Raw genomic sequence first — 22,526 nt, 5'->3', positions numbered from 1 at the left:
TCAAGACTGAATGTATTTATAAAATCATACTTATATACTCAGCATACCTACCCAAAAAAATTTTTTTACTAAAGCAACTCATATCGCATTTTTTATTACCTGTGCCTAGGAATCACACGCTTTTTCTTATCCAGAGGTCATATTAAAACTCTCCAAATTTAGTTACACAAAGGTAATATAACCTGTTTCATATAATTATTGTAACTGACAACACTGTTATTGAAAAATGTCATTATTTTATTAGTTAAATAGTGTTTGGATATAAGTGTGTGAATTTTATCTAACGGCTATCATAAATACATAAAATATTTCCAAAAGATGACTACGTTAATTTCTAAAATTGATAAACTAATTAAAAAAGAAAGAACTACTCCGGAACGTAAGAAAGACGATGCATCAAAGTCATCCAACGAAATCCTATCAGAGCTTTTCAGCGTTTTTAATGCTGACCCACCGAAGATTGAAGATATTTCAGTTAAGAAAACAAAGAAGAGTAAGAAAAAGCACAAAAAAGAGAAAAAGAAAAGGAGCCGAAGTACAAGCAGCACTAGTTCTGAGAACAGTGACTATTCTCATAAAAGAAAAAAGAGAAAAAAAAGCAAAATTAAACGTAAAGAGAAGAGCAGTCATCGTTCGCCTTCCTTGGAGCGCTCATGCACTCCAGTCCTCATCAAGAAGGAACCGGAACCGTCAGATAAGCGTAAAACAGTTGTCAAGGCTGAAACTCCAGAAATCAAAGAAGAAAGTAAAGTTAAAATTGAAATAAAAGCGGAACAAGATACATGTATTAAAAAGGAAAAAGAGAAACCGGCTGTTTCCTCTATTGAAACTAGTCTTATTCCAATGCCAGAATCTCCTAAAGATGCTCCAAAATTGGAAAAAAAGTCAGAGCAAACTACAACTGACTGTGATAAATCAAAAGGTAAAATTCAAATAAAAAATCTGAAATTCAGTACAGTGTTTGAAGAAACTGTTAAGAAAGCAGAGGAAGAAGCTCGTAGAAAAGCAGAGAAAGTTGAAGAAGGAGAATGTACGGACTCATCAAATAGTTCAGTTAAGGATCTAGAAGTTAACTCACAGTTTCCTAAAACATCAGACCCTGGTGGCATTTTAAAAAAACAGGCTGATGAGGAAATTAAACAGTAAGTTGATTTTTGTATTTATTACAATACTAACCTCTGAGTTTAATTTTTGAAATATCCCAGTACAATAAATATTCTTATGTGTGCCGAAACACATGAAAATAACTCTTCTATTTAACTTATCACTCTTTCTTGATTCTTGGATTTATTCAGTAACATAGCATTTTAATCAAAAATCTAATTGATCTTAATAATGGTGTGCATAAAACATTTCAATGAATTATAAATGTGTTTATTTGTTACTTAAGTATTTGAAATGAAATTTTGTTTATTAATTAAAAATTATAGTTATAAGGAACAATTTTTTCAAGATTAATTGAAAAATTAATAAAATTGCTTTTAGGTTTTATTTTCAAAAAAAAATCCCCTGTCTCCTTTCTTGCATAAAACAAAAGGCACAGATTCACAATATCCATACATTGTTGAAATCCACCAACACCTAGTGTTTCACAACAACTCACTTATATTGTGAACAACTAAGGAGTAGAACAACCTACTGTCCTCATTATTTCCAGCCAACTATAAATTAGGGGTCATCAACCATGTCTTCACTTAACATTAGGAGAGACTGAGATCAAATGCTTCTCTTATAAACAATAAAAATTTTAAAATGAGTGCTTAAATTATTAATTACATTACATATTTTTAGTTAAAAAAACAATATTAGAAACAATATATATTCCCCACATTCAGGTACCAAACTGCATTAGTGGTTATCTTAATGAACATCATTTGGGCGCCGCCCACTTTCCAGGCCCAGTTTAATTAAATTATAAAGTCACACAAATGAGAAGTCATAATTAATCTCACATTCTACTTCCCAATCCGGAAATTAAAATAGTATAAAGCAATTTCAACCTGTGAGGGTCCTTGAGCTTTACTACCAAAAACAATATTTAGACTATAAACCACCTATGCATGACTCCCTCATACCCAGAATCTGTCATCATAGAAAACATAAGGTAACGGTACCAGTAGTTGACCACTTAAGAGCGCTGCTAAAATGTTTTTTTATTGACGACATACATTCAAACTTTAGAATATCAGTGGGTGCTTAAAGGAAATTCTTATACCCTTTAGATAAAGTTTTGCTAAGAAGTCTTTCAATTTAACAAATCGTAAACACTTAAATTTTTATTTGATTCATATTAAGTGTTTGCTTCAGTAGTTGACCAATCAAAATCTGAAAAAAATTAGTAATTGACCGTATTTAGCATCAGTAGTTGACCATATGAATAAAAACCTACTTTTATGGTAAATAAGACCACACATATGTCAAAACTTAAAATTTTAATTTTCACATAGAAAAAATATAATATTCAGTCACGAAATCAAGAAACGTGCCTCACAGTTGAACCCTGTCAAAAACAACTATCGGCTCCTGCTACACACAATGCGCTTTAGTTCTGAGCTTTCCGCAGTTGTAAATAGATGAGAGCAGCTACTTATAAATTAATTTTTTAATTAGATACGATAAACACAACGCTTATTATTTAAAATTTCATACAAAACGGTCAACTACTAGTGCCCTTACCTTAATTGTGAAAAATTTAAAACAGGTAGGAACACTTAAAATGTTCCTCTCATTAATTTATCTTTTAGTATGTCATTGAAGCTACCTTCATAATTGATTAGAAAAAATACCTTTCCGTAAATAAGTATCTAAATATCCTATGTGATAATGGTAACTTCTTGTGCTTGATGCTGTTTTGCTTTAAACACATCTCTCTTTTCACTGATCAGCCAGAGACAGTCGGCTGGCTCATGATTGAAAATCAGTATTTCAATTATTATTCTTTATTTTGACATGTTCTGTTTGTATCTTCAATTACCTTTTTTGTTATTGTTATATATGTGTAACTGTGACTGAAATGTTTTTTATCCTATTTCTGTAAACCACTCACCATAATAAGTTTAACTAGTGACTTTGTAGTGTAAAAAAGTTACTGCTCTATTGCTTTCTGCTGCCAAAACATGTTGAATTGTTATTGATTTATGTTAACTTGCTATCTATTGTTAAAAGAAATTCCATCATTAACAATTCAATTTTTTTTCTATTACAAGACTTTCTTGATTTTTCAGTTTCTCTTAGACAACTTGTACAATTCTTGCTTTTTACTTTATATTAATTAAAACTGATTATTCACCAGGATTGAAGAGGAGAAAAATATTGCCAAGAAAACAAAGTCAGAAAGTTCTCATAAATCTTCAAGGAAAGAAAGGAGCAGATCAAAGAAAAGGTAATGTTTTGTTTTATTAATACTAATTTATATACTATAACATGGTATAGTTTTTATATATATCTGTAGTAGTCTAGAAAAGAATATCAAAAAAATTTAATACAAAAGAATAAAAGGAATTTCAGGCAATGTTGAGTCCATGAGAAACTATGAAGACTATACTGGCATAACCAAAACTGAGGGAGGGTTTAGTAGTTCCTTGTACTGTGAGTAAATTCCAAAAAAGTTTTTGGAAATACTTTTTTGATTTGCTAAATTTAATTTTTTGACATCCGCTCGCACCACAAACAATTAACTAATTAAACAATCAACTCTTACGTTTTCTTAACTATTAATTCATGGATAGAATAAAGCCTGCAAAATTCCATAGCTAAATGAAATCTTTGTATTTTTATCAAGTTATATGGCAGAAATTAAGCTGCAGGGTGTACAATGCAATCAACTAAATTTTGCAAGTTTTCTATAAAAAAAATTTCAGTGAACCTCTTTTTTAAGGTCAAGGAGTAGATCTAGGCGCTCCCGATCCCGTTCAGCGTCTAAGCGACGTCGACATAGGTCCAGGTCAAGATCTCGTCGCAGGAGTCGGTCTCGACACCGTAGCCGGTCCCGTTCCAGGCGGAGGTCCAAGTCAAGATCTCGACACCGTTCTAGACATCACTCTCCCAGACACAGGGGGCGACGGTCTAGGTAAAAAAATTGTGGTGTTTACTTTCCTTCCAGATCACGGGCTTCCAACTTATTATGGGCGACAATACTAAAATTCCAGTGCAGCTATAATATTTATTTACACTGTGATTATAACAGATAAAACTGTTAGTTAAAATATTTCTTAATGAAAGATGAGGTATTTCGTACTGAACTCCATTAACTTTCAGACCTATAACCGTGGAAATCTCCATTGCCCCTTTAAGAACCTGTGGTTTTTTTTATATGCAGATATAGCCAAATGTTTAAGAAGTGAGGTTTTCAGTCACAGGTTGTAAGTTTGATCATCGATAGGTGTCCTAATTACATTTTCATAATAATGTCATAATTAATCAAAAGCATAATTGAACAGATGTAACCATTGCAAATTTTTTGATATCCATCAATCTGCACTAGATATTTGTGATAGGTTTTGTGCTTCAAAGAGGAAGTGTGTGTCCCAAAAAAGAAACATCGCAAAGTATATACAATTATTAAAGGAAATATTTTTTTATAACTAGTACAATTTTGAAAAATGTTTTATCTATTAATATATATAATTAATTGAAATTTATATGTTCTTAAAAATTACTTTCAAAGATCACCAAGTGGTGTGAAATTAGCAGACAGTGAGAAGAAACGTCTCCTGGAAGTAGCGAGAAGAAATGCGATTAATATGCTCAAAAATGGCGCAGTACCTGCTGGTGCGGCTGCTTTACCACCTCATACAAGGAATCAAGTTATGGCAGCTATACAATCAGGAGGTATTCATCTATTCACATAACTTGTGTTTTTCATGAGAAGAATGCCAGGGTCCAATTTGATAGAAACGAGAATCAGATTGGATTCCTTTAGGCATCCTTTAAGTCTAAGCCTTGTGGGTTCTAAATTTGCCCCTATGTGAGGAAAACCCAGAACAAACTTAGATGGGCTTTTTTGTGGTCACTTTTATAATATTCTTAATAATTATAGTAGTCAGAGAAATTATTTCCTCAAGTCTATTTTCATTTGAAAAGTCCTTTAGACTACAACAGAATTTTTTAACAATATTTTATTTAGTAAGAAAAGGACTAATATATATAGCTACTTCCGCTATGTAGCAGTAGTATACAACTACCACCGTTAAATCACTCAACACGTTGTTTCACCCCTCCACGGGGCATCCTCAGGAGTAATGTTACACCAATTAGTGCCAAACGCCGAGTTCACTTTGTGTAATTCGCATGCACATTTTTCAGCGCGCTGGCGGACGGTGCACTTTATTGCACAACTACTGCTACATAGCGGAAGTAGAAATATTAGTCCTTTTCTTTCTTAAGATGGACTTCCGCGAAGTAACGCCTGAATCCATTAGATAATATTTTATAAACTTTTTAAATTGATTACTTAGCACTTTACTTTAGAAACTTATATAAAGTGTGTTATTATAACATACACAGTTTTCCACAAAAGAGTTACTAATTTTATGAAGCCTAGATAATGAAAAAAAAAGCTTTATTTTGTATAGATCCTCCTCCTCGCATCACTGTCCTTATTGCTAAGAGTTGTTATCCCATGGACACAGTGGTAATTTTCATACTCAATAGGCAAGGTGCCTATATATTTCTTATCTTTGATATTGTGGAGCGGAGCAAGTACATTGAAGTCATATGTAGATATGAATGGATATATTCCATCCAACTGATGGATTTGAGAATTTGAGTAGATATTTAAGTTTAATTTTAAATTAAAACAAAGTCAGTATAGTACAAAAATTTCTAAAGTTGTGTAGTCCAAGCAAGATAGGTAAAATTCTTTTTTACATGATAATGCAATCGTAATGTAATAAATATTTATTTGATTTAATTCAAGATACTTCTGAAGAACATTTGGAAGTTCCCAGACTATTTTTGGTCATAGACCACTTTCAAAATTTTACTGGTTTTGGTGACCCCCTGCAGGTACTAATTAAGGAATGCAAATTTGATGACAGTCATTGAGGTCTATAAAATATTATCTGGCTTTATTAATAAGTGAAGTCTAAATAACATTTAAGTTCTACAGTAAAAATCTTCATAAAAGCAGATAAATTTTCAAATCGGAAATTTGCTTACGAATTGTAATGCCTCAATTTTTTTCACTCCACTGTATTCTCCCTCTTATGGATCCCGAGTAGTCCATTTAGACCACTTTGAGATTCTTTAGTACAACCAAAAAAAAGAAAACAAGAATTTATTGTATTATAATTAAAAAAATTTAACTTTATTGACAGGTTAATATTTCCAATGTACTGCTATATAGGCTATGTCTACTCAATTTAAAAGAATTTAATGAATTTTTAACAAAATGTTAACCAATTTTTATGCTTTTTAGGTAAATCAGTGGATGAACTAACAGACTTTTGCAAACATTTATCCAAGAAAGAAGCATTAGGGGAATTATCTTCAGTTTCATCTAATGATGAAAATATGAGTGAAAATGAGGATACCATAGCTTTCCATCACCCCTTCCTTGTAAAAGAAAAGGCACCCATTGTAATGAATATACGGGTAAGTTTTTAATTTCTATAATTTTTAGAAACTTATAGGAAATTATAGTGCATGTTATATTTAAAAATTTAAAAACAAATGTTTTGTGTATTTTCTGGTATTAACTTCATCCAACATATAGAATGAGAAATGGCATTGCTTAAATCGTTGGTTGCAATGAAAATTAATAATCATTTTATTGTATTTCCAGGGTGGTGCACCATTGCCGGTAAAGTCTACTCTTGTACCAGTTGCTAACAAGGAAGAGTTGCGACTGCAGTTTCCTGTTTCCTCTGGATCACAGCATAGAGAAAAAGCCTCCGAATGGATCCCGGTTTCTCCAAAAAAAGATATGGTAAATATTTAAGCTTTTTAAATGTCAAATGTTATTAATTCTTAAAAAGGAAGAAGGCTCCATTGATTACTATTATTAATATCTGTATAAATTAACAAAAGGAACTATTTCTCTATTTCTAGAAGACAGGTTTAGTTATCGCTCTTACACAGACATTTATATGCCCTGAATTTTTTTACACCAAACATGCTTTTCATGACTACCCAATTCATTAAATAAATATGCATGTAAATATTCAATCTATTAACATGATCTTGTTAAAATCTGATGTAAAGATTTGCTCCACATATCTTTAATAGATTAAAAATTTCATTCAATAATGTAATTTTATAAGTTTTTTAAATATCTTGTAATCCCTAGTAGAAATTAATTTTTTTTAATTAATATTTGTCTACATAGATCTAATGTTGTGTATTGTTTTCACAGCAAGTGGCTAAACTAAACTCAACATCAACAACAACAACTAAACTGGCTCCAACTGCAATAGAAGTCACCAAGTAAGATGTATTATTTTTTATAAGGAAATTATTATAAAGGTCAAGACTTTCTGAGTAAGTGACATCCTTAGCTGACTTTTTGCTTAAAACTGGTTACTTAACAGATAGTTTGTTTGAGATTTTAACAAACAATTTAAAATTAACCCGAATCTAATTTTATAGAATTTATTAAAAAAAAGTTGCGCAAATATTATACGAAAAAGTCCCTTCTGACTGTTCTCGTAGTTTTTAATAAAATGCTGTTTATTTCTACTTTGGAGACTCTTTGTATCTTTAACCAACTATTGCTTTGGACCATATTTATTAAATTATATCATATTATAACTAAATAAGAGAGAACTAATTGGTACTTTTATACTATCTTTTATGTGACTAATTTCGACACAGTGGTCACCATTTTGCTCTGTTTATATATGAATGTCATGTAATGGATGTCTATATAGTAGTACCATTAGTCGTCGAAGTAGGGAATTTACCATGGGTAACCATTTACGACAACATGCAAGACACAAGACAAAATGAAATCTTACAATGAACAACAACTCGTTGGTATGGAAGGAATAATTTGACAAAGAGTGTTTAGTAAAAGGCATATGGCATACAATGATACAGCCCTGCCTGCCTTTGTCTTCTGGTGAGAAATGAAATTCACTGAATAAACATTATTTGATGACTATAATGAAACTCAGATCTGGTTGCACTCCTTGAAATAGCTTCTGGATTTATTATAAAAAAAACTAACTTCCCTCAACTGTGTCTGTGTCAATTTGCAATGTAATGGAAGATATATAATCCTATCACATAAAGGAAGGTGGTGGCCGGATTGGGGAGTTATGAAAAAAATCTCTACAATAGCAAAGTTGTAATACAAAATATATATTTTTGGTGATTAGAGATATCTTTTTTTATTTAAATAGTAGATGTAATTTAAGATAAATTATGGTGGTTAATATCAACAGATAAAACCCCTTAGTAATAAACAAATATACATTTTTAAAAAATGTATACTTTTATCGAAAAAAAAAATATTTCGGTGATATGTGTATATTTACACGTCTGTATGTTCCATTAAGCATTCTATGAACACATTTCGTTCAAACTTTATTGAACTTGTGTATGTATATTAATATGTTGTATATTATATATTAATGTGTTATTTTAATTTCTCGTAGTACTGAAACACTGGCGTTACCCGCTTCACTAACACCAACATCACCTCCGGCTTATTTGAAAGGATTCACGTCTGGAAGTCGTAAGTGTTTTATTTTGCTTGGCCCATTTATGTATACAGGGTGTAACATGACATGAATGATTCTGAGGAATGATTGTATCTGTTGATTAAATAAGCAGTTAAACTAAACATGTCGCCCAAGGCAAATGCCAACTCAAACGGGTTTCTGACAGGGTTATAACCACGAAGAATAGGCGCAATAATAATAAAAAACAATTAAGAAGTAATTTACTTCCAGAACTGTCATCAGTTCCTGCTTTGCCTGCGCCTGAGCCGCAAGTATACCCACCGGGCGTTGATCAACCAAAAATAGTAAGTTTTATTTTATCATTTAAGCTATATTTATAATACTATGTTGACGACAAGCGATATACAGTCAATTTGGTCCGTTGAGCAACTGTGCAATATTATACCTTTGAGACCAAACAAAAACCAAATCCACACTTTGTCTCAAATAATAAATTCTCCCATTTTAAAAATAATGAATAATGACACTAATATTTTTTTATAATAACCAAATTTAAATAAAACAATAAATATCTGAAATGAAAAACAGGTAAATAATTTTTATATCACATGTCGAAGAGATAAATATTCTCAGATATCTATAATCGATTATAAAGCATCGTAACGGTGATCGTTTTTTTTAGACTGCCCTGTGTCCCATTTTGTAATTTCTTACCACTTTCCCTCCTCTCTCCAGAATAAACATAGAAATTTCATACACGGTTCCTAACTCTAGGCTTCATAAAAATAAATATAGAATTAATTAATTGAATATTGGAACTTTTAACATGACTATTGTTCGCCAACTTTTTTATTTAGACTACACTCTGGTTTGCAAGGTGTAAAAGTTGTGGAGAAAAAGCAAGAAAAACTTTTAAAACATGTACACCTTTTAAAAAAATTACCAGTACGATTTACGATCATATTACATAATCATAATACATCATAACCAAAGATTTTTGTCGTTTAAATATCGTCGTTTATTGAATAATATCGCTTTTCTGTCAATTTACTTTTCATATGCGTTTTGAGTTTTATCATAAAGTTAGTAACTCCTTTGTTGGCAATGCATATACACATTTATAATAAACTCACTTAATAAATAATAATAAACTTATTTTAAAAGTTCATCAAACAAAAACTGATAAAAATACGTCACAACAGTACAGTTTGTTAATAGATTATTCTAACAACCGTTTTAAGAATGTTTGTAAAAGTAACTATTAAAAAAATCCAGACTGTTTGCTGTGAGCTTTGCAGAAGTCTGGAGGGCATTTAGAAATTCCATAGCTTTGTTTTAAGTTCGAGATTGTCATCATAGGGAAGTTCAATATGATACTAATTTAATTTATAAAAGCAACTGTTGAGTTTGTGGCCAACTCTTCTCAACGGATCAACCTTCCAAGCCGATGGTAACTTACTTATAATATTAAAATAATCAATGATCCAATAGCGCAAGTAAATGCCTACTTAAATAAAGATAATTCTTATTAAATTGAACTGCTTACTTTGCTTGAATGGTGTGCCTTATTGAATGTTAAAAAGCACTTAAAATTATAGACGGTCTATCGTTTATGACTCTAAAGACATGCGATTTATAAAACAACTCTATTGGAACCAAAAGGCTAATGCACCAAATAAAAAGTTGTTAAAAATGTTGTCATCTGAATTTAACTTAAGAAAACGACATTACTTTCTGGGCCCCCTAATATGTATTAAAGGTAAATTGACATACGAAAATGAAAATTTACAAGGAGTGCGTCAAGGATGTATTTTATAGCCAATCTAGATTAATATTTATTCGAAAATAATTTTCAGAGAAGCGTTGGATTAGCTTGATATAGGTATAACAGTGAATAACAAATTTATTAACATTATCCATTACGCCGACGACACTTTTTTACTTTATTGAACTCCAGGTATTTATAGATCGATGTCTTAATATCAAATCCAAAAAAAATAAACAAATCGTGGGCATTTATAAAATTCCATCTGCTAACCTTACCCTTCTATGTAATGAACAACCTTTGCAAAAAGTTAGCTAATACAAATATTTGGGATGTAGGGTAGAGTGTGAATTGTTCATAAGGCTGTACGCTAGAATCGAATCCGCAACCTACTATTACAGGTCTCAGCCCTCTGCCACTGAGCTACCATTGCTCAGTACTGAGATAAGAAAAGGCAGGTTATTTAAAATGAATTATTTACTTATTTTAAAATCATTTATTACAGGACATAGCAGCAATAGTATCGCAGAAGTTATCTATGATCCGCAAGGAACAGGAAGAGAATGAACTGTGCAGTACACGTGGCGTGAGTACATCTGATGTAATAATTTAACCTACCTTCTTTTAATGAACAAATATAGTTAAAAGTTAAAATACATTATGAATACGAACAAATCTTTAATATTGATACTGAAATCGCTGTATCGCGTGGGAGAGTATTGACCGCACCGTTCTGATGATCTAATTTTTTCTAGGCCTCCTGCCTGAATGTGCTTTCTTGAAGAACGGTACAGTAGTTTCAATAGCACTACGTGGCTGTTTTCAAAAGGTCTCATGTAGAGTCTGCCTATATACAACACATAGATGTGCTACCAAGGATTTTGTATTTCAAAACAGGTAGTCAGCTAGCATTGCAAGGTATAGGTCTCTCTCAAAAATTGCCACAATGTCCGGTCCAGGGATTTCCTGCGATCTTCGCTATGTCGTCGGGTCACCTAGTGGGGGTCCTATGCACGACGCGTATACCAGCTTGAGGTCACCACTTTATCACCTATCACCATCACGTCAATTTCTTGTTATTTTCATTACTTTAAAGTAAGAAGTACTTTACAGTCTCTTCTACATACAAAAACGAAAATTCCACTAAGCAAAATGTCGCCTCTACTTATATACGTTTAGGAAACACGCTAAATCACAAGTGTGCAGAGTCCATATAAGTAACTAAACCTATAATAATATTCCAGTTTGGTTGGTCATCGAAGGAGGCGTTAGGCCAGTTTACGGGAACTACGGGCGCCCAAATACTCACACCGAAGGAACTCGCCAGCGGTACACAAGCTTGGGCCAAAAAGGTATTTTAAAGCACGTCAATAAGGTCCAAATTCGCTTGCATTTTTCAATATTTCCAACAGCTTTTTCATCACAATGAAACCAATAGAATTATAGAGTTCTTGTTATGACGGAGCTGTTACAACATGAAATATCTATTGTCTCAGTAAAGTATCAAATGAAACCTGGCGTCGGTGGAATTAACTAACTTTGTAACCATTATAAATTTTATATTATAAATGATGACATTTGCAATATTTAAGTAAAGTAAAAAAAATGCATTTAAAAATTTCTTAAACTGTTTTTAATTAAAAAAAAAAACTAGCTTTTGAATCTATTTTTAATATGTACTTATATGATCTAAATGATTGTTTGCCTGAGCAACCTAAAACTTGAAGAGATTCCAATCCAAATAAATAATGTGACAAAACAATTGGTGGATTTCTGGAAGAGTCCGCGAGTTTTATTACTGTAAAGAGTTTTGAGTAGTGCCTTTAATGATTTATCACTTAAAACTCAGTTAAGCTAAAAATGTAATGAACAAATACAATATGCCAAAAAAATAATAGTTTAGATAGTTTGCTCTGCGAGACGACGGCCACCGGTTTCATTCAATACTTTAAGCGTCTCAATGGCTTTTCTTTCAGCTGAAAGCGTGTGTGGTCGGCATCAGTCGATGAACCAGCGCGAGCGGCCGGTCAGAACTTATAATACAAACGTATTATACTTTCTGACCTCTATATGTTTACACGGATTGACGGTTCGGACAACATTGCCTCTAGAAAAAAAAATGTTTGTGACTTTGTTAATCATTAGGATTCCATTCCCAATTTATTGCGTTTTGTTATGTGTATGTCTCACAAAGCGTTTCCTACCGGTCCTTTTGTAAATCTATGGAAAAGGCATATGTCCAACAGTGAACGTTATACAAAAAAATGATAATGAAATCAATATTTTGTTCATGTGGAACAATGTTTTCAACAAAGCACCTTATTTAGCTTAAAGATTAACAGATATGCTAATATATGATTTTTTATTATAAGTTATATGGAAACTAAACTGATAAAATGAAGTAACAAACCAATATAATGTCTCTAATCTTTGTATAGAATATATAGGTTTATTGGTCTGCATGCATCATACAAAGAATACCTTTTTGCTTAACAAATTTCATATTACCTTCATGGCATAGTACATTGTAAAAGACAAAACCTTTTAATTGGTTTAAAATGCTATAAAGTAAATTGATGTCAATGTGAATATGTGAAGCCTATGTCAAGCAATAGACGTCCTACTACAGGAACAAACGAAATAAATTAGATATTATCCTTTATCTTGTAATATGCAGTAAATTTAAAGCTTTGAAATTTTAATTAACGTTAATCTCAGTTTTTTTCTCTTTCTAGAGATTTGTAATGTATTAGAAGTAAACTTTCACACTCTCTGTATAGAAAAAAAAAACTAAATTAAATTATCGGCATTCTAACCATACCAATTCTTCCTCGCATCGATTGTTTACATATATGTTTAGTAATACCTGTTATCTTAATACATATATAGTCCTGCGACATATATACATATTAAGGCCAGTCGCAATGATGTTATAACCGTCAATAATCACTAAAAACATACATTCGTATGATTTTCCGTTGTGTGAAGAAAGAACTCTTTGGTTCGCTCTTTACACAAGCAAGATGTGAAGCTCCTACCGCGTGGTAATTCTCGTGCCAAATCTATTGGCATGTTAATTATCACTAATCCAACAAGCATACAAATATTCAGTTTTCCCCTTTTCATTTATTTTGAACGACTGACTTTATATTTAAATAAATCATCAGCAGATTTTACGTAACCTTAAAATATCAAATTATAAAAAATGTATTACCTTACTAAATACAAGTGACAGATTGAAAATATTTCTTTATTATCTGTGTAATTTGCCTGGAACAGCTTTAACGTCAAAAAGGTATAATGGAAATGTTAAAAATACGTTAATTTTAATGTAATTGATATAAACAATTGAATAACATTCCAAAATATAGTCAGTCGCATATAATTGGTAAAAAGCCGCGTAATTCTTCGAGCTGGAGTAGAGAAAGTGTTATACGTGTCTCTCTCGTTAGCTCGTAGGAAAGCCCGGCTTATAGGGGGATTTCTTGAATATTTGTTGCAGCTTTTAAGTGATAAGGAGACGCGGACACTTCGTTAGATGCGACACGAACCGACGATAAGTGCAATGCTTACCCATGTTCCCAAACCAAGGAGGTAAGTATCAGCTGTTGGGAAAGAAAAAGGTACAATTCAATGAAGGATTGACGATTTAACGGATGTACTTGAGTTTTCTTTTCCCGTTAATCATATTTTATGGTAAATTTTAAGAAAATAAAAAATTAACATAATATTAAAAAAGTTATTGTACTATATGAATTTAAACAACGCATTTTTGGTGATCCAATATATTTTTACTAATAATAGTACATGTATTAAAAACTACATTGTAAATTTCGAACATATATCTATATCCAGATGTATGGAATTTTAAAATTACAATAATTATGTAAGTATTAAAAATAAAATAAAAATTGCGAAAAATATAATACAATGGAGCAAAATGTAAATTAATATTTTGTAATCATTAAAATATTTTTGTCAGACCAATTACTGCTGCTATCTTGTTGTTTATGAATGTGTTGATATTATGTTTATTAAATATATGTTGACTATTTGACAATTTTTAACATTCGTTTTGACTACATAGGATCAGTTGGTACGAGCCGCGCCAGTAGAAGGCGGTATGGGCATGCATTTGCTGCAGAAAATGGGTTGGACTCCGGGCCAAGGTCTGGGCAAAGAAGGCACAGGGACTCTCCAACCATTACTCCTCGAGGTCAAGTTGGACACGAGAGGCTTACAGTCTAAAGAAGAAGTCAGAACTCGACCAGCAAAAGGGGTAAAGAATGTTATCTAATAAAGTAATGTTATATAAAAGTGTTAATGGGGTGAAAGTATTCATTTGTTAGCAAAAAATCTTTAAATCTTTTACACTTTTTTCCAATCACCGGATATATATTGATCATTCTAAAAATTTTATCTTTCCATTGCAATGCAACGCGTCTAATGCATCTATTGGATGACATAATAATGATGAGTGCAAATAGTTCATTTTAATATCTATAAATCTGAATTTTTAAAACTTTTTCTTGCTATATTTACATTACAATATATATATTACTTCGAAAACCATTTATTTTTAGATAGAATTGACAGCAAATGAGTTATACATTTATCCCTTCAAAGCTTTAACTCGCATTTGACTTATGTCAACTACAATTTACAGGCCTGCAAAAATGTGTTACCAATTCCCATAAATTTACAAAATTGTCTGTTCCTTTTCTCTGTGTAACATCACTAGAAAATAATGATAATCTCATATTTGAAATAAATAATAGTGGCTTGTTTTCCACTAAAGATAATCATTAAAATATCCTTTTACATTAATTTTGTCATATTTAACCTGTAGAAATAAATAGTATTAGAAATTGTTTTATCCAATTCAAACTTATCTTAAACTATAAATCAAAAAGATGAACAAAGCATTTACCTGTTGGTAACAAATTGTTAGAATTAAGACTGTATATATAATTATCAGAATAACAGATTAAAACTGCAATGGGCAGACAATACAACACAGTATAAGCCCATAGAACCTTGGCCAGAAGATTGGCAAGGGCAGCATATAATGTTTACCTACAAGATTGTCAGATTTATTCTTTTAAAAATTAGCTTACACTTATTGGAATAATCATTAGCACAACAATCTCTTACGGGTGGGTTATTTCTACGGAATAGAGTTAAAAACCAATAATAGAACAATACAATTGATAACATCAATTAAATAAAAGAGGAAAAAAGGAAGATAAAAGCAAAGGAAGGTAAAAAAAAACAAAAGTTAATTAATCAAAATTTTAATTGTTCTCCTGAATACTAAGCCTTCAAATAGTTTAAAAACCTGTTAAAGCAATCAGAAGATGCTGGATATAGGACGTTTCTAATTGGTCTTGGTAAAAATAATTTGGGGAGACCTATGTCCTGCAATGGATGTCCTATCGTGAATATGTAGTTTCACTTTCTTAGATACTCTCCAAATAAAATACACTAATACATGCACATTATGATTTGATAGCAGAAATAAATACTTCAACAGCAAAAAACCAAGTCATTTCTATGACATTGACATTGAAAATGCTTTGAAAAATAACAGTCATCTCCATTTATTTATTTTGTTATCCATTGATTTGTATATAAAATTATAATAACATAGCATTTTCATAATTCAAAAAACAGTCACAATTAATAATTATTTAATGTCAGAACAAACTACGAAAGGAAAACTAATATTGTTTGAAGAAGTACAGTTGAACAATAGCCCACCAAATGATTTGAAGAATTATAAAGATATTGTAAATTCTTTTATCTCAATCAATAATCAAATAAAAAGTGTTATCTTAAAATGCTGAATCTATGTTTATGATGTTGTTTTGATATTTAAAGTGACTTTGTTGTATCCCAATACAATAAAATATTTATTTTCAGATAAAACCTCAAAGGCCAGGACGAAGAGGTCCTGCTCCACTGGTCGCTGGAGGTAAACACCCTGTATCATTGCTGGGAGAATACTGCTCTAAACAGAAGTTAGGTCCTCCAGAATACAACCTATGTTTCGAATGTGGACCAGACCATAAGAAAAATTTCTTATTTAAGGTTAGTATTAAAGTTATCACTTCAAAAACTAGTTCCATTCATAAACATATACACACACATAAATAGTTATTAATAGCAAATAGCTCATTTGTTACCAAATATGATTTATGTTTATTTACATATGTAGTGATCCAAGGTTTGAAAATAGCCTTTTACTAAGTTATTGTTACTACCTTATTCATTCTTTAATTTTTGATGATATGGTGTTCCACACATTAATTGGCATTAAATGAACTACACATTTATCACCTCTTTAAAGCTATACTACCTATCCTAGTCACTCGGGATATACCAGAAATTTGACTCACTACAGCAATTCCCAGGTAATATATTTTAAAAATTTGTTTATTTCATTTATCTGTATAACATTACTAGATAAGAAAGAAACATTTATATCAAATGTGTGTTTATTTTTTTGTATGACATAAATAGTATTTGAAATCTGAGGATTGAAGGGCTTTGAATTTGAGAAGAGATGTTCAAATTGTATTTTTACATGATATGTAAATAGAATAATAATTGCTTTGAATAACCATCAAGATTTACTATTATGGGTACAAGTGATCATTTTATATCAAATAGAAATGAGGTGAGTAGGTTAGTCAAATGAAAATATTTGAATTGATGAACCAAATTTTCATATTACTATTTACATATTTACAGAATTTGTATTAAAGCAAATAGATACTAATTATTTCCTTTCTAGAATTCTTGTATTATAAAAATATTTTGACACTAATCTATTTACACTATGCTCAATGAAACCATATTCCATAGAAACAATATAAGAATGAAATCAAAATGTAAGGGATATTTTATATGAATAAAGTAGGTATTTTGAACATTTAAAGTATTCTTGAATTGATTGAATTAACTTTTTATCAAACCTAAGCATTAAAATAGAATCATTTAATTTATGGAATATTATGACTCATTGTGAGACAATGAAACATTTTTCAGTTACCTGCTTATAGTTTTACCTATAAAAGTTAGGAAAACAGATTAAGTATTCCATTTCACCTAGTACTTTATGTAATATATTCTTTGTTACAGGTAAAAGTAGCGGGAGTTGAATACCAACCGGCTGTGGCAAGTGCAAATAAAAAACAGGCTAAAGCAGACGCCGCTCAGTTGGCTTTGCAAAAACTAGGCATTGTTGTGCAATAATTTATTACAATGACATTGCATTTTTTTACCAATGTTTAAAAATAAAACACTTATATCATATTACTTTTATTTTATTCAGACATAATTCTACAACTGCATATTTGAATATTATGGAAACAGTCATTCTAAAAGCAAATTTGTGCTAATGGTATTCTTCAACTTCTCTAACATAATTTTTTTCATTTTGAATATTATGTGACAATAAAACTGCTACTATGTAGCATATAGCTCTACATTTAAACTACAATAACCTTCAATCCAACCTTAATATTCTTATTTCAATCACAGATCTGTTCCAACTTCCTCACTTCTCATCATGTTTATTGCTTCTGATTTTCCTGCTGTTTAATTCTGTAGTCTGATAAAGCTGCTTTTATAGCATCTTCGGCAAGCACTGAAAAGAGAATCATAATGTAAAATTTATAATTATTTACTTTAAAAAAAATGTATACACATCTTCAAATATATATAATTGAATTACCAAAAGCTTTAAAAGGATGCTAATATGTTAAGAAATGAACATTTTGTTCCCTCATGTAAATATGGCAAAAAAATGAAAATACTTGATAATTTATAATGAACATTCATAACTACAGAATAACAGATTTGATAATTATTCTTTAGATGTAAGTTTTAAAGAATGCTAGTCACATTAATTCATGACAGGCGGACACATTACAGCGGTTATTCCAAGTGTGGGTCAAGCACATCAAAAGCCTAAAAACATGATCACAGATTTTTCAAGTTCTGATCATCAACATCAACATTAGAACCCAAATTAATTAAATTAGGGGGCACCTAAGACTATTAAATTACTTGAGCAGACATTCCATGACATATCACTCATCACACTAGATATGAACATCTAACTACTCATAACTCCGCTGTTGTTTTGTATGACTTTCAGTTTATTTATCAACATTCTGGTATCAAATCACAAACACTAAATTTAAAATTTGCTTACAGTACTTTGTAGGCTAGTTATTAATAATATAATTAAATTAAAAAAATATACTTAAATAGTGTAAAATAATTTGAGAAAAAATCATGTGTTACTTACTTGAACAATGTAGCTTCACTGGAGGCAGAGACAATTCTTTGGCAATATCAGTATTCTTTAATTTGAGGGCTTCATCGACGGTTTTTCCTTTTACCCATTCAGTAGCAAGGGAACTGGAGGCAATAGCAGAACCACATCCAAAGGTTTTAAATTTCGCGTCTATTATTTTTCCATTTTCGTCAACTTTAATCTGAAGTTTCATTACATCACCACAAGCGGGAGCACCTACGAGACCGGTACCTACATTTTTATCTTTTTTATCTAAAGACCCAACATTACGAGGATTCTCGTAATGATCAATAACCTATAACGAAACAAAAATTAAATTAAATTTTGAATTTTTTTTTGAATAAACACGAAAGAATGACCGAGATATTGGAAATCAATATTTGATATTGCATAAGGAAAACAAACTCACATTTGCGTGATACGCAGCGGTCTGGATGACGTTGATGTTACTCGAGCTGTTTAAGCAAAAGCACCTGCGTAAATTAGGAATTATATACGCCATTTCTTAATGTATTACTCAAAACAAATTACAGGATATTTATCTTCGTTAGAACTATTTTCCTGAGAACACACTTCTGCGCAATTGACAGCAAACAAAATGATTCTAGATATTGATTTTACTCTACCACAAACAAAATAATACCAGAACAAAAAAAGCTAATGCTAAAAAATTATTTATATGATAGAGATGAAGTAATATTCTTGTGTTTTAGTTGTACACCGGACTTATTTACTTAACAAAAAATGACATTAAGTGTTTTTTCATTAGACATTTATTATTTGTCTACTACGACTGAATCATCTGTCACTTCTTTAGAGTAAAGTTGAAATCCGCTTAGAACCATGACAATCGCTTTTCGGACTTTTTGTAAGGCAGCTGTCCCGGTGGTTAGTAGCATTTGTTATTTATCTCGTGCACGAGTTACAACTATGTAAGTATTGTTTTTATTTATTTTTAAAATATTTACATTACGTAATACATTTATGGACAAACTGATTCTATACATATATTCAGTTTTATTATTTGTTTGGTTGCAACAATAACAAGACATTGTTACAATATTTTTTAATAACTTCCAACATAAATAGTTTTTAAAATTTACAGAAAAATGGCAGATGCTAATACGGATTACAAAACAGCAACGAGTATTCACGAATTTACTGTAAGAAATATCAAAGGCGAGGAAGTAAGTCTGAGCAAATACAAAGATCATGTTTGTATTATTGTAAACGTCGCATCTCAGTGTGGGTTAACAGCTAACAACTACAAGCAACTGAATGAGCTGTATGATCAATATGGCGAAAGTAAAGGTAGTTTTTAAGTTAAAAGTGTACTAAAAATATCAATCGGTGACCCTTTATACATTGGAACCACTAAAACTACGATACACTAAAGTTATGATACGTTACATTTTACAGGACTTCGTATCTTAGCATTCCCATGCAATCAATTTGCTGGCCAGGAACCAGGGGACTCTGAACAAATTGCCTGCTTTATATCAGACCGGAAAGTTAAATTTGACATGTTTGAAAAGATTGATGTCAATGGTGATGGAGCTCATCCACTGTGGAAGTTTTTAAAGGTAACATTCATAATCTTTTTATTGTAATAATGTATGTAGTAGAAAAGGAAAATTCAAACAAAAGAGTCGAACTAGTTAGTACTTTTAATTTTTCCAAAAAAAATTTAGAAGTTATAATATGTATTAGATTTCTAATTGTAATATTTTCTACTGATTGAAAATTTGGTGCTTAATTGTGGGACAAAATGGTAATAATAATAGAAACGTATTAATAGAAATAAGTATGGTGCAATCAATATATTGTTACACAATATATTGATTGCACCATACTTATTTCTAAACAACAAACACTATCTGGTATTAATATCTTTAATATATGTTGTACTATTATCATAAATAAAATTAATGTCATGACCAATCTTTATCTTATTTATTGCTGTAATTTTGATTATAAATCAATTAAATAACAAGAAACTCTATTAACTAAGTAGTAAAAGGAAACAAAATTTTCAAATGATGTTTGTGTTGTAATGGTTACCGTACTATAAATAAGTGTATAGAATATACCATATCTGGGGATCAGAGTGTTTGCTGTCAGGCTATTAATGTTTTCTGTATATGCAATTTTACATAATTGAAATACATGGTCCCATTCAGTTTCTCTTTGTTTGTTCTTCTCAAGTCTAAGTCATTTTATCAAAGCAGATGTAAGACTCAACTTGACATCAGTAAGATATGTAATCTATTATATGTGAAAAAAAAAATTAATTTGTTTTAAAAATATATTTAATTTTTTCAGCACAAGCAGGGTGGCACCCTCGGTAACTTCATCAAATGGAATTTCACCAAGTTTATTGTTGATAAAAATGGTGTGCCTGTTGAAAGACATGGACCTAATGTAGACCCACTCAACTTGGTGCAATCTCTGGAAAAATATTGGTAAAATTATATTTTGAATAGATGAAACAGAAAAATTTGCAATTTAAAAGCACTAAATGTATCCAAAGCATTTATATTTATTTGTATAATTAACAATTACAGCCATTTATAGCAAACAATTTAGGAATCCTTCCAAATATCAAAATACCTCTGTCAACCATTTCTTTTTTGACAACTATCAATTCCCTAAACTGTCTATCCATTTTATGCTTTGTCTCTTGGGAACATATCAATGTGTTACCATTTGCCCTGCCTGACTTTTCCTATGTTTTAGTAAATTTTTTAGACATCATACAAATGTTTTACTATACCCAGTATATTTTAGTCTATAATAATGCTTTTAAAACTATAATTTTCCATAAAACTTTGTGGCTTCAATGTCTTGTATTTGTACTTCCAATTCTATTTCCAGTTTTCTTTATTGAACTGTTTATTACTTTCTAATGCTATTGACTGAAAAATATAACTGTTCTTAATGGCTACTTCCCTTCCCATAACATTACAGTACTGTCCTCCCGTCCTGTAAATCCTGTCAACCATGCATATATATTGCACTAACCCACCTTAAATATAAATTAGTGTGTCATTAGCCCAGTAACTTTATTGTCATTCATGATGCTTAATGTCTTTGAGTATTGGTCTGCATACTGTAAACAAATACTTGCTATAATAAGTAAGGATAAATGTGTGTAGTACATTTTAAATAAGAATTAACATGTATGTTTCATTTATAACCTTGTCTAAAATCTGCAGTTTTGATCAAAGTTTTTTTCAGAGGTAATTTCTCAAAGTTCATCACAGCACAATTTTATAGTATAAATTATTATCATATTAGTTTGGGATGTGCTCTTTTCATTTAGGTATGATCAATGTGTGTTTTAAATGTTATGCCCACGCTCTATTGATTATATGTAACTGAACATATGTTCCATAATATATCCTGGATGTGAAAATAGTGAATTAAATTTTACTTAGGGTTTAATTACACAAAACTCTACTTCCGTTTCAAAAAAGAAGGTATAACTGTTACCTTTTTTAAATATGTGCATTGCATTTAAAATGGATTTTAATAACACACTGTATAATTTATTATAAAAAATATATGAAGTTAGTTTTGAGGCTTGTTTCATTTTTCTCTCCTTATCAATATATGTATTTATCAGACATGTTGGCTTCTTAATTTAATACAAAAGCATAGGTTATCAAAAAATTTTATGCTGCATGAAATTTCATGAAAACATTTAAATTATAATGTTGACAATCTGATTGTTTTCATTAATATATACTTCAACATAATAGATGAAAAAAAACATGAGACTATAATCTTTTACAGGAATCAACATCTTGTT

The 22,526-nt window shown here is 30.7% G+C and overlaps 3 protein-coding genes across 7 annotated transcripts; 2 read left to right on the top strand and 1 right to left on the bottom strand.

Moving 5' to 3' along the window:
* The first annotated feature begins 219 nt into the window (after positions 1 to 219).
* On the top strand, positions 220 to 17,700 carry LOC137918377 (protein Son-like). Of its 4 annotated transcripts, XM_068761161.1 has the most exons (14): positions 220 to 1,142; positions 3,293 to 3,382; positions 3,878 to 4,069; positions 4,667 to 4,830; positions 6,419 to 6,594; positions 6,785 to 6,928; positions 7,355 to 7,425; positions 8,598 to 8,677; positions 8,895 to 8,968; positions 10,895 to 10,975; positions 11,634 to 11,741; positions 14,477 to 14,668; positions 16,312 to 16,479; positions 17,533 to 17,700. In XM_068761161.1, the coding sequence occupies exons 1-14, from the start codon at positions 319 to 321 to the stop codon at positions 17,644 to 17,646; spliced, it is 2,478 nt and encodes an 825-aa protein (XP_068617262.1). In that variant the 5' UTR covers positions 220 to 318; the 3' UTR covers positions 17,647 to 17,700. The 4 variants fall into 4 exon arrangements, 1 of the variants encoding a protein (XP_068617262.1); XR_011106687.1 differs by lacking the exons at positions 16,312 to 16,479; positions 17,533 to 17,700 and adding an exon at positions 13,892 to 13,983 and having other exon boundaries at positions 221 to 1,142; positions 14,477 to 14,566; XR_011106689.1 differs by lacking the exons at positions 14,477 to 14,668; positions 16,312 to 16,479; positions 17,533 to 17,700 and adding exons at positions 12,366 to 12,478; positions 13,892 to 13,967 and having other exon boundaries at positions 221 to 1,142.
* Positions 17,701 to 17,708: 8 nt separating this feature from the next.
* Positions 17,709 to 19,421, bottom strand: IscU (Iron-sulfur cluster assembly enzyme). The gene is made up of 3 exons (XM_068761164.1): positions 19,125 to 19,421; positions 18,707 to 19,010; positions 17,709 to 18,040 (listed from the first exon to the last, which is right to left on the bottom strand). The coding sequence occupies exons 1-3, from the start codon at positions 19,215 to 19,217 to the stop codon at positions 17,967 to 17,969; spliced, it is 471 nt and encodes a 156-aa protein (XP_068617265.1). The 5' UTR covers positions 19,218 to 19,421; the 3' UTR covers positions 17,709 to 17,966.
* An 82-nt stretch (positions 19,422 to 19,503) lies between these two features.
* On the top strand, positions 19,504 to 22,265 carry LOC137918378 (uncharacterized). Of its 2 annotated transcripts, none has more exons than XM_068761163.1 (4): positions 19,504 to 19,603; positions 19,821 to 20,026; positions 20,135 to 20,298; positions 21,038 to 22,265. In XM_068761163.1, exons 2-4 carry the CDS (start codon positions 19,825 to 19,827, stop codon positions 21,179 to 21,181), a joined length of 510 nt encoding a protein of 169 aa, XP_068617264.1. In that variant the 5' UTR covers positions 19,504 to 19,603; positions 19,821 to 19,824; the 3' UTR covers positions 21,182 to 22,265. The 2 variants fall into 2 exon arrangements, with proteins under 2 accessions (XP_068617264.1, XP_068617263.1); XM_068761162.1 differs by having other exon boundaries at positions 19,504 to 19,647; positions 21,038 to 22,264.
* The last annotated feature ends 261 nt before the right edge of the window (positions 22,266 to 22,526 follow it).

This window comes from Battus philenor, unplaced genomic scaffold (genome assembly GCF_028537555.1).
Source record: "Battus philenor isolate CCGP_79_NKW_IND1 unplaced genomic scaffold, ilBatPhil1.0.hap1 SCAF_14, whole genome shotgun sequence".
Lineage (NCBI taxonomy): Eukaryota > Metazoa > Arthropoda > Insecta > Lepidoptera > Papilionidae > Battus > Battus philenor.
This window is presented reverse-complemented; position numbering and strand designations above follow the sequence as displayed.

What these genes read in the sequence shown, in the direction of transcription:
- LOC137918377 (XM_068761161.1), top strand. Translation starts at nt 319, where the DNA reads ATGACTACGTTAATTTCTAAAATTGATAAACTAATTAAAAAAGAAAGA. An exon ending in CACAGGGGGCGACGGTCTAG is followed by an intron (nt 4,070 to 4,666) that starts GTAAAAAAATTG and finishes TTACTTTCAAAG; the next exon opens with ATCACCAAGTGGTGTGAAAT. An exon ending in AGGATTCACGTCTGGAAGTC is followed by an intron (nt 8,678 to 8,894) that starts GTAAGTGTTTTA and finishes ATTTACTTCCAG; the next exon opens with AACTGTCATCAGTTCCTGCT.
- IscU (XM_068761164.1), bottom strand. Translation starts at nt 19,217, where the DNA reads ATGGCGTATATAATTCCTAATTTACGCAGGTGCTTTTGCTTAAACAGC. An exon ending in CCGCTGCGTATCACGCAAAT is followed by an intron (nt 19,011 to 19,124) that starts GTGAGTTTGTTT and finishes GTTTCGTTATAG; the next exon opens with GTTATTGATCATTACGAGAA. An exon ending in AGTGAAGCTACATTGTTCAA is followed by an intron (nt 18,041 to 18,706) that starts GTAAGTAACACA and finishes TTCTCTTTTCAG; the next exon opens with TGCTTGCCGAAGATGCTATA.
- LOC137918378 (XM_068761162.1), top strand. Translation starts at nt 19,559, where the DNA reads ATGACAATCGCTTTTCGGACTTTTTGTAAGGCAGCTGTCCCGGTGGTT. An exon ending in TCAATATGGCGAAAGTAAAG is followed by an intron (nt 20,027 to 20,134) that starts GTAGTTTTTAAG and finishes TACATTTTACAG; the next exon opens with GACTTCGTATCTTAGCATTC. An exon ending in CACTGTGGAAGTTTTTAAAG is followed by an intron (nt 20,299 to 21,037) that starts GTAACATTCATA and finishes TAATTTTTTCAG; the next exon opens with CACAAGCAGGGTGGCACCCT.